Raw genomic sequence first — 12,338 nt, forward strand, 5'->3', positions numbered from 1 at the left:
ATGATATCAATGCTCAAACGGTTTATTATTCAGCCCCAATATATAGGATACATATTATACATATTCTGTCTCATATTTAGCTTTAGACATATATATTTTTAAATGTAATGAAAAATGTCCTGAAAACAGGATGGCCAAATTTAAGGGCTTAACAAACTCTTTTTAAAGGGAAAAAGCTGACCAGAGGCTGTCAGACCTCTCTTTTACAAACATACATTGTGAAAATAATTATTAATTAAATGTTGAAACAGCAAACATTTATAAGTTAAATGAACATCCCTGCAAGTTGCATAATAACATTTAAAAAATACTTCAAATGTTTTTTCCCATCATCTTATTTTTTTTCTTTTAGAAATTGTACGAACACAAAAAAATAACGTAAGCAAACAATCATACCACAATGAGTATAACAAACCAGGCAAGTCTGATAGACAAAAGAGTAAATGACAGAAATACATTAAAATGTATAAAGTATATACTCCAAAGTGTACAATAAACTGTATGTGTACTAAAGTTTATGTAAAGGTAATAATAACCATGCTTAAAATATAATCAAATTAAATGAGACGTTCAGAACTGTGCTAAAGAAATGTCAATAAGAACCGGCAAACACAGAACAGGGAACTTTAAAGGGCACCTATGATGAAAATCACCTTTTGTTAGCTGTTTGGACAGGACTGTATGCAGTTATAGTGTTTCCACAGTCATATTGGGGTTATATAAAGACAAAGTAAAAGCCTCTTTTTCAAAAATAAGATCCAAATCCCTCCCATTTTGAGGCTGACTGTGACGTAAGAGTGCGGTGTCCCCGCCCACCGATTTGATTGACAGCTGTATATTACCATGTCTCTGTAGTAACACATATAATAAAAATTAATAATAGATATCCATATAGCAGTTGATATTAAAGTGTATCCTATCACATTTGCATGCGAAAACACTGCAAAGTTGAATGCGTGCGCTGTGTGTGTTTGTGTGTGTATGTGTAAACTTTGTAATGACATTGTGTGGGACTCATCGTTGCAACTCCACAACAAATACATCAAATAATCATTGGGAAAGTTCTTACCGTTGTATTTCTCACAAACATTATATGAGATCTGCATTCTTGATGTCTGTCACTGTGCTGTTTATCTGACGCAACCGAGGCAGAGATTAAGCCAAACTCTGTTAGGCACGTGTGAACGGTGGGTGGGGAGAACTACCATTAAAGGTACAGAAAACAAAAACAGCTACAATGTGTTCAAAGCAGAAAATTCCAACATTCTGAAAGGTATAATTAATCATTTGAGGGGTGTTTTGAGCTGAAACTTTACAGACACATTCTGGAGACTCAAAAGACTTGTCTTAAATCTTGAAAAAGGGGTATAATAGGTGCCCTTTAAACAATCCATCGACCGACTGAACGAACAAACAAACTAACAAACCTTAATTCAGAGAAGTAATCCTGCATGAATTTAACCGTTGACCTTACTAAGCAATAATTCAATCTCATAATAGTTAAATCTGCTTGATTTTTTTGCAGTCTACACCTTAAAGAAGGTTTAACTCCAATTATAGGAAAATTAACAAACTGTAATTTTTGTAACTGTAATTTGACATAACATACACTATTTCTACTTGCACTGATGAATTATTGCTTTTAATTGTTTGATTTTGTAGACCCTAAAAGTGCTCAGGACATCAGAGTTTTTGCCGTACGTGGTGTTCATTAAAGCCCCTGAGTTTGAGGTACTGAAAGCCATGAACAGATCTGGAATTGAGGCAGGAGTGGCGACAAAACGAAAAACAGTAAGTCTCACCACAGTATACATTGCTGTTGAAAATCTCCAATTTGCCTGTGGAAAAAAAATTGCACCGTTTTTACCTCAACAGGACGCAGAGCTGAAGAAGACCATAGAGGAGAGCGCCAAGATTCAGAGGGTGTACGGACACTACTTCGACCTTACTATAGTAAACGATGATTTGGAAGAGGCCTACAGTACACTCAAATCCTCCTTGGAGAAGTTAAAGGGGGTTCAGCAGTGGGTTCCGGTCGGGTGGGTCTTTTAGAGCTACAGCTAATGGATGTTTCCAGTGACACTTTATGCCAGTGCTGACTGGTTTATATCATCAACCTCGTGCCAATATTCTACAGTGAGCAGAGAGATCTGACTCAGACATGAGTGTGTGTGAGTGTGAGTGTGTGGATTCGCCATCTACCTTTTACAAACACAGCTACATCCTGATACAAACCTCAGAACCAAACCTATTGCAAAATCTTGTGTCAGAATTTAGCTACCGTCTCACCGTTTCATTTAGTTTAGTTCAAGCATCATTTATTATCGTTTTAGCATCATAAAAGATTAGTAAAAGAAGAATCCCTTGAAGAGTAAGATGAGTTCATTTCAGTAACGTATTTGTGTAAGATAAAATTATAATATTTTGTAGAGAACATTTAGAATTTTCATAATCAATTGGCTAAAGTTTTTTTGTTTTGTTTTGTTTATTTGTATTGTCAGGCCTGTAGCCAGCCTGGTGAAAGGGGTGGTTCTTTTCTCTCAATATTGGACCTTTCTGCAGTTATTCGCCTCATTTTTTATTTAACTACGAAGTTAAATATTTATAGTGCAAATAGCTACTGCATTTTAGTGACATTTTAAGCACTATTTATTTCTGGATTCACTTATTGGGCGGTCATCATAACTACACTTTTTGATGTACAAAAACATTTCCTTAAGATTTAAAATGAAGGAATATTAAAAAAAAAAAACTTATTTAGACATATTATTTTCATCACATATCATTCGGAAAAAAGGAACCTGATAAAGTTTTACACTACCAGGGATCAGAAGGATTTTAAAATGTTTAAAAATAAGCTTCTCCTGCTCAACAAGGCTGCATTTATTTCATCAAAAATACAGTACAAATTGTAAAATTGTGAAATGTTATTGCACTATAAAATAACTGTTCAAAAGTAGTTCATAATTTAATTTAACCATTTATTCCAGTGATTTTAATGATGAATTTTTAGCTTCTTTACTCCAGTCTTCAAAGTCACATGATCCTTCAGAAATAACTCTAATATTAATTTATTATTGTTATTATTTATTTATTTATTATTATTTTTTTTTCTATTATTATTAATGTAATAGTAATAAAAGCAATAATGACTGGAGTAAAGCATGTGCTGGATAAGTTGGTGGTTCATTCCGCTGTGGCGACCCCGGATTAATAAAAGGACTAATACAAAAAGAAAATGAATGAATAAATATTGAACAATTTAACTTTTATTTTTACATTTATTAAATTCCGCCTTGATGAACAGAATAATCATAATTAAAAAAAAACTGACCCCAAACTTTTGACCGGTATCTTAAGTTGAAAACTGCCTTTTAAAGCTAAGTTGCCTATTGTCATTTATTAAACAAATAATAAAATGGCCAGCACATTCTACTTTCTTTATTCAGAATATGGACGGTTGAATAAAAAAAGAACATTTACATAATAATAATAATAATCACGTAGAAGCTTCCCGATTTTTTTAGCCTCTATTGTAAAAAAGTACATTTGAAAATTCATGGATAACAACAGTATTAAAATGAACTTTTATGTGCTTCAAAATGTATTTTTGGTGCTTTACACCTTCTTATTGGTCATTTTTTTTCTTTCAGTAATAAGGTGCAATATTTAGAATAAAATGTTTTATCCATTTAAAAATAAAATAGGTCAGTATAGTAAAAGATGACCGTTTATTTTAGATTCTTCTTTGTCTTTTTCGATGGGTTGTTTTCAATATTTATGATGGCATAGCAGTCAAAATAGGACAAATGAGATCATGTATGGGACAAATTTTGGAATTATGTCAGTTGGGGGATTGTTCTTTCAAACCACCCGAACCTCCCCTGGCTACGGGCCTGATTGTTTACGCATAAACTTGTTAAAGAAACTTCAGATGTTCAAAAGTAAGTAGTGAGTAAGATTTTTTTTTAAAGTAATCATTTTATTTACCATGGAAATATTAAAGAGATGAACAGTAAATTTACACTATTGCAAAACATTTATTTTTCAAATTAACGTTTTTATTTCAGAATTCCCTTAAAACAACATAAATACAAGAGTAGCTTTAGTTTTCAACATTTTTAATAAGCTGCAAATCAGCATAGGCTATATGAATGTTTTCCAAATTTCCAACTGATTAAACAATACTGAAAATTCAGCTTTGACATCATAAAAAAATATTTGATAAAATATTAAAATTAAACTATTTTTAAATTGCAATAATACTTCACAACATTACCGTTTTTACTGTATTTTTACTCAAATACATTTTAAGAAGCAGAAATTCTTGCAAACTTAAAATCGTACCAACTTTTGAATGCTAGTATGTATTTTCTATTTAAAAAAAAATCTTATGCAAAGATTTTTTCCCCTTATATTAATATTTTTTTTTCCATTAGGCTTTTTTTGTTCAGAATTTCCATTTACACTATGCGTGTGTGTATGTGTGTTTTCTGTGTGATTAGGTGATAGATGATTGAGCAGTGTTTCATCTCTGAATTATATTTTTTATTATAAGGCTCTATTTTGCGTCAGGCCCTGTTGTTGCATCAGGCGCACATGACTTTTGTACAGTTTGTTTTCTTATACATCCACTTTACGGCACTATTGTATTTTCTGAATTTAGCACCAGAATATATGTAAGTCTTATCATATTTTGACACTGAGAGGACACTGAAGGGTTTGACTAAAAGAAACAGCAGGCGGAGATCATAAATACAATGTGAAAGAGTCACAGAATGCAGTCGACTATTGATATCAGATTGTTGTTCATCCTATCAACCACAGTCAGCTATATTTACATATCCAACATGGTGCGGCAATAGTAATAATTTGTATCTATTTATTTATGTAAAAGTTGAAGGACCAAACACCGTTTTTACATCATAAACACAATGAATCTGTAAATGAACAGTGCAAAAACAGCATGACATCAAGACCTTTATATAAATATGTATGAAGATGCTTTCGGTGTAAAATGTCGTCACTGCATGTATCTGTGAAAGTGCTGCAACCATCTTGACGTATTTATTATAACGCTATATAAAAATGTCTCTTTTTTTCCTAAAGGGAACCCCTCTCTACTTTTGTAATGCGGATAAACATACTTCAAGTGCTAATTTATATTCCTCGTTCATGCCAAGGATATTTGGCTTGAACACTGGCAGCTATTATTTATTTGTTGTTGTTTTTTTTATTGTTTATACCCGTGTGTAATGTGTTTGATTTAGGACTTATGTTTTGATATTGATATTGATATTTTTTACACAACAGATAATGGTATAAGCTAGAGACAGATACTGTAAAGTCATGTTTCACCTGCAAGATCAGCGTATGATTAGAAGAACAATCTGTACATTGCCTGATTTCTGAAATAAATGGTTGGAAATAATGGGTCCATAAATGAATGACTACTTGCATGACCAAAGATGATCATGACTTCAATGATCAAAGACTGAAAAAATACGGGCAGCATTATATATATGCTGCCCGTAGATTTTCAGACTTTGAAGTCTATCTGTAACATAACAAAAGCCCAAACAAACTTAATGGGCAAAAAAAAAACAAAGATCATTGGGTTTTGCAGAAATTTAAGCATGTGACAGACAGGAATCAAGCAAATATTGACTGAGATTTAATTTCTTTAAAAAACAAATAAATAAAATGTTCTAAACCAGTGCTAAAGTGGGGGTAGGAAACCCCTGGGGCTCGTGGGAATATGAGGGGGTCGCTTGGTGATTTCCAGAAGTCAGATACATTTTATTAAACTATTAGAATTACAATAGTTTAACCATAACCCACAGAAGATAAAAACAGTAGTTAATAGTTAAATAAAAAAGAAACAACATGCAAATAAAAAGCCATGAGAGTTAATTTTTTTTAGGACTGGTGTGTTTTATGTTAGTTTAACAACACAACAATAGAATCAGCTGCAGCAGATTGCACCAGGTTTCATTTTTTGATGATTGGTGGTCTCCAAAATTAAACCAAGATTAGACTTGTGCTGAAAACATTGTGTCTCATTATGAGGTAAATATTAAATTAAACAAATTAATAAATGACTACATAAATTGTATATGGTTGTTTGACTGTTGCATTTTTTTTGTGTTGTCAGTATGCTCATATTTATAAAGGCCTATTGTTGTGTGTGCAACATTTGTATATTTATAACCACCTCCGAGGAATGTAGAGGTCGCAAGTCACTGGCATTGTTTTTTTTTTTTTTTTTTTTTGGGTCGCGTACGTAAAAGTTTTGAAACCCCGACTCTAAACATTCATAAGTAGTCAATATTGCAAATGAAATCCTTTCAATTGATATTTTTGTCAAGTTTTTAGAAAGCTTTGATTAAATTTGGTTAAAAGACGTTTTGAAGCAGTTGAGTTTTGGGTAAATAGACTTTTAGTCTATTTAGACTAATACAAAAATATCACAGGAATATTAAAAATAGATTCAATTGTGTTATGAAAATGAACAAATTTTAATAGGGTTTGGAAAGGGGAAGTAAATAATTTTGTGGAGAACTAATCTCAGCTTTTAAAACATGTTGGCATACAAAGTAACATAAAGTAACACCCACACTCATCCATGAAAATCTGTAACTTAAGGGACTTTAAAGATAATTTTAAATAAGAATAATTAGGCTACATATAATGCAAAAAGCATGCTTTGAAGTAGGTTAAACGTGGCACTATTATGTATTAAACAGTAAATTAACCTTTTTGCCCTTTGATACAGTTAAATAATAGTGTTGTTTATTACATTGTGAAAAGGAGACATATCAATTAATCTATATTTCTGTATCTTAATATAGGTCAGTTTATTACCAGTCGAGTCCACTTTTGATTTCATGTCCTGAGTATTTTTCCTGCGTTTCACCAGCAGAGAGCAGAGTTTGTTCCACAAACATATCAAGGTACACAGATTCTGCTATCAAGTCCCATGTTATCCCTGCGTTTGCGTGGGTTTCCTCCGGGTGCTCTGGTTACCCCACAGTCCAAAGACATGCGGTACAGGTGAATTGGGTAAGCTAAATTGCCCGAATTGTATGAGTGAGAAAAAGTGTGTATCGATGTTTCCCAGAGATGGTTTGCAGCTTGCAGGAAGGGCATCCGCTGTGTAAAATATATGCTGGATAAGTTGGCGGTTCATTCTACTGTAGCGACCCCAGATTAATATAGGCTAGAGACTAAGCCGAAAAGAAAATGAATGAATGAACGAAGATAATAACTTTTTTTTCAATAATAAAATCTTAAAATGTTGTGCCTATAGAGCATAAAACGTCACACGTCATGTTCATCACATGTATAGCTATAATTTTATATAATATTAAACAATGTATAGGTTAGTAATTAAAATACTAACTTTTTTGTTAGGTCTTTAATAACCATATATATATATATATATATATATATATATATATATATATATATATATATATATATATATATATATATTATTATTATTATTATTAGGACACAATTTAGTACCTTAAAATTAAATTAACATTATGCCGACATTTTAATTAAGACAATGTTTTTCACAATGCTTTTTAATGCATTTTAATTACCGAATTCATCCAGTGGCATCTTTCCGCTAGAAAATATAGTGCGTTGCCACGCCACAGTAGGTCACAACTCTATCTAACGCATGCGCAGTAATATTATATTCAGGTGTTTCTCTCATGAGCAGGACCCGATTCATGAACTATACGTGTTTTATTTTAAGCGTCATTAAATGTCTCGCTTTTGACAACTGGACAATTTCGAGTGAATGAAAATGTGGATTGAGAAGACAACAAGGTTAGGCAGAATAAACATGTTACATGTGTAGTTTGTTTGGATTAAAACGAACTGTAGTGTTTGCGCGGTTCATTTACATTTATACAAAGCGATTCTCTTCAAAGTAAAAATGAGGGAAACACTTCAAGTTTGATCATCATTAGTCAATTAAAAAAGTTACCCATTGTTACCCACTGTTAAATAATCAAACTGTCTGTGTAAAAAAAAAATCAAACGTGTGGTTTACTATGTTTCACTTTGACTGACAGATTTATTAGCAACAACTCTGATGATAACTCTGCAAACAAATACAAAATATCCTTTTACAGTTTATTACACCTCTGTTATTTAGGCTAATTAAAAACAATGCAATCTCTAGGTCATTTTCTGTATATTAAAAGGCTAAGCCGTTTTTATTTTTCTTGAATAAGTCAACAATCAGAAACAACAATAATTTTAATGTTGTTTATTTTACATTAATTTAACATTAATTTTAATTAATAGCTTTTGTGAGCTGTGATAAAAGGAAATAATGACATTTATACTTAAATTTCCCATATTGTATAGAGGCATAAAAACAAACTCTGATATCCTGACCAGCCCACATAATTATTCATTTATTTTCCTTCGGCTTAGTTCCTTTATTCATCTGGGGCCACCACAGCAGAACGAACCACCAATTTAACCAACATATGTTTTACACCGCAGATGCCCTTCCAGCTGCAACCCAGTACTGGGAAACATCTATACACACTCATTCACACTAGATTTTGGAAAAAAACAGACATTGCGATGTTTTATTTTTCTGCGATACATATTGCGATATTAAGTATAGTTTCACCAGATGACTTAAATGGCTCTATCGGTCAAATGGCTCTATCGGTCAAAGAATTTAGATTGATTGGTATAAATTTTGTAGGCTGGCACATCTGGATGAAAAATAATAAACCAATCACAAGCATTGATGAATACAGAAGTAAAGATACAACTCATCTGAACTGTACTTTATAGTTTCCTGGGAGTCTAGAAGTGTTTAGGTACATAAACTGTCTTAATATTTTCCTTTAAACTTTCTTTAAATTACAAACTATATAAATTGTTCTGTCCAAATGCTTAATATTTGAAACTTGAAATGCTTACAAAGTCATAGACCTTACAAATACAGATAAAGTTTTTGGTAAATTTTTGGAGTTACAGCAGTGTAACAATAAATCATGTCTTTTTTTCAACTGAATTTACCAAAATCTATAGCATAACTCTATGGCATAGACTACAATTAATTCCTGACTCTACATTTCAGATGCTGCGATGTGTTCATTGCAAATGCTTACACTGTGATATCAATGCTGAAATGATATATTGTGCAGCCCTAATTCACACACACATACACTATGGCCAATTTAGTCTATTCAGTTCACCCAGTGCATGTCTTTGGACTGTGGGGTAAACCGGAGCATCCGGAGGAAACCCACGCCAGCACAGGGAGAACATGCAAACTCCACACAGAAATGCCAACTGACCCAGCTGGGACTGAAACCAGCGACCTTCTTGCTGTGAGGCGACAGTGCTAACCACTGAGCCAACGTCTTGCACAGCATAATTATTCTAAAAACTGGGCCTGCAATGATCAAATGCAGAATAAAGGAATTATTCGATTGTTTTTGTCCAAATATAACAAATTCTGCATAATACCAAAAAGAAATAATATGAAGCTTTGCCAACAAAATGGAACAAAGAATGAAGACTTGGCATTGAGGTAAAATATTGCTGTTAAAATCATTTTCATTTTCACATGAAGGTGTTGATCAGAACTATTTATTTATACATAGTGAAAAAGAAATTTAACAAATTAAAGAGAACTATTACAATTTCACTAAGAAATTAGAAAACTAATTTTGCCTAATTTGTTACATAATGAGGCGACGCAGTAGCGCAGTAGGTAGTGCTGTCGCCTCGCAGCAAGAAAGTCGCTGGTTCGAGCCTCGGCTGGGTCAGTTGGTGTTTCTGTGTGGAGTTTGCATGTTCTCCCTGCGTTCGCGTGGGTTTCCTCGGGGTGCTCTGGTTTCCCCCACAGTCCAGGTGGTACAGGTGAACTGGGTATACCAAAATGTCCGTAGTGTAAATCAATGTGTATGGATGTTTCCCAGAGATGGGTTGTAGCTGGAAGGGCATCCACTGCGTAAAACATGTGCTGGATAAGTTGCCGGTTCATTCCGCTGTGGCCACCCCGGATTAAAAAAGGGACTAAGCCAAAAAGAAGATAAATTAATGAATGTTACATAATCGCAAAGATCTGCAAGGGTTAAAGGGATATTTTCACCCAAAAAGAAAGATTTACTCACTATTTACTCAACCTCAAGTGGTTGTAAACATTTATGAGTTTAAGAAGATTTCAAACAATGTTGAAAACCTGTAACCATTAACTTCTATAGTAGGAAAAAAGTATTAATGGTTACAGGTTTCCAGCCTAAATATATCATGATGGAAATATATCATGTGTTATCAGCAGTTCTGTATGGTCACCGCCGCTCTTGTTACTAACATGTTTTACCATCTCACACGTGTTCAGGTGAGAACACCGTTTTTGTTGCTTGTTTTAAATTAATATATTTGAAATAAGCTAAACCATAAGCTTTAATAAACTTAATTGTTTTATGTACTTAAATTTCTAAAGACAATGAATTTAACTTAATTGATCGTGTTTGGACATGAAGGAATTGTGTGGAACCCAGCATATACAGTGTAAGTTGGGAACTTTTAAGATAACCTGTTAAACTGAAGATGCTAAATTAAAGTATAATTAATTCAAATCTTTAAAGAGGAGATCATTTTTAAATTGAAAGCAAATAATCATCGGGAACATACAATATTTCCTGCCTGCCTTTTATAAAATGTATTTAATCCTGTAAACTACAAGTCCTTTTAAAAAGCTCGCATTTAAGTTTCTGCACATCATATACTGAAGTCTTACATCATTTCACTATTTATGGCAGTACCATGGTGTCACTTCTGGGAAGATTTCTGTCATATGATGATATGGGCGGGTTTTATATTTTTCTTCCACTGACTTAAGACATGATGTACAAGAACAGCAGTAATGTGGACCTTTGAACCTGTAAACATTCCCTTACAATCATAATTCCATTGCATTTACAACCCAGACACAGTAAAAGGCTTGTTTTTTAAACACTTCTTGGATAAACATTAATCCCGCTTTGTGGTAGTTTATGTGGACTGAGAAATTAAGATATTAGTAAAGATTGATGCTGTAGGCAGTGCTTTGAAGTATCTTAAATAAAATAGTTAGATTATCATAATTTATTTTCTTACTTCAAAAGATACGATCACCACGATGATATTTATTTAATGTTTATGTTTCACACATACCTACAGTGGCCGAGAGAGCTTAATGTGCTGCAATTTAAGAAAACACATGCAATTACAAAAAACGCCAGCAAATTAAGAAAAGATCTTCATGCGTTTGACAGCACATGCTGCAAATCTTCACAACCCATGCACATTTTAAAAAAAATCACACTGCATTTTCTCACAAAACTTTAAAATCACGCAGAACACAAAGTAAATGTTTCAAGAAGACCCTAAAATGTGACAAACCCGGCTATTTAGGTGATGGTTATTTAGGCTAATAAAATACACAAGACAAGAAAATCAGGACGTTAAAATAAACAAACAAAAAACTCACCTTTCTAAGATCACCTAGCAATAGTCATGGCACAACGGTGTCCATCACGTTTTTGGGTCGTTGTGTTCTGATGTTTTTGCAAGTGTTGTGAGAAAATGCAGCACATTTTCATAAATTGTTTGCATTGTGAGAAAATTGGCCAACGTACATACCTAATAATAATAATAATATAAAAAATACCTGCAACATTTTAAAATGTCTAAAATTAACTAAGACAAATCACTTTTTTATTTGCAACAACTTAATAAAATGACAGAAAAATAAGCTTAAACAGTTATCGGAGAAGAGATCAAGGCAGCATAATGCAATTTAAAATTGTACGTAAAAGGAAAAACACATACAAATCAGGAATTTCTGTTAAAATATACACTATTAACTAACACATATTTTATCCTACTGTGTCTTAAACACTGATTTTTGCTGCTTCAGTAATAAATAGAAGCTATAAAAGAAAATAAATGGATGAAGAGAGGAAATGCCTGCAATGGGATATGCAGTTATACAGTAAATAACATTGAAATCATATTAAATAAAATTCCTTTGTGTTACTTTTTCTATTCGTTAAATTTATTTTTTAAATGCTAACAAAATGTACTAATCCCTCAACAACTCCAAGTGTGCATGTTTAACACTGCATTATTAACACTTGTACTTAACACTTGTATTGGCTTGTATTGGTTTCTGTCCGTGTAGGACAGTGAGGACGGATCTTCCTTTGATGTAACAGTGCTGGACTTTGACCTCTGAGGGTGCAGCTCTTGTTGACCACGAAGAGCAAAATTCCACACAGTAAGTGTAATGACTTACGCTATACAGC

At 32.9% G+C, this 12,338-nt stretch overlaps 1 protein-coding gene and 1 long non-coding RNA gene across 4 annotated transcripts in view; both read left to right on the forward strand.

The window, feature by feature from the left end:
• The window catches only part of mpp2a (MAGUK p55 scaffold protein 2a), a 76,386-nt gene extending 72,597 nt beyond the window's left edge, over positions 1–3,789 (forward strand). For 2 of the 3 annotated variants that reach the window (XM_087242960.2, XM_087242959.1), the window contains 2 exons: positions 1,663–1,791; positions 1,876–3,789. In XM_087242960.2, the coding sequence (XP_087099086.1) occupies positions 1,663–1,791; positions 1,876–2,052 (306 nt within the window). In that variant the 3' untranslated portion in view covers positions 2,053–3,789. The remainder of the gene's footprint in view (positions 1–1,662; positions 1,792–1,875) is intronic. The other variant, NM_001327790.2, reaches the window with a different exon arrangement.
• A 3,881-nt stretch (positions 3,790–7,670) lies between these two features.
• The window catches only part of LOC141381225 (uncharacterized), a 34,156-nt gene continuing 29,488 nt past the window's right edge, over positions 7,671–12,338 (forward strand). The window contains exons 1-2 of the long non-coding RNA XR_015480992.1: positions 7,671–7,839; positions 12,215–12,310. This is a non-coding gene — a long non-coding RNA (uncharacterized LOC141381225). The remainder of the gene's footprint in view (positions 7,840–12,214; positions 12,311–12,338) is intronic.

The sequence above is a fragment of the Danio rerio genome, chromosome 3 (genome assembly GCF_052040795.2).
Source record: "Danio rerio strain M-AB ecotype USA chromosome 3, GRCz13ab, whole genome shotgun sequence".
NCBI classification, from domain to species: domain Eukaryota; kingdom Metazoa; phylum Chordata; class Actinopteri; order Cypriniformes; family Danionidae; genus Danio; species Danio rerio.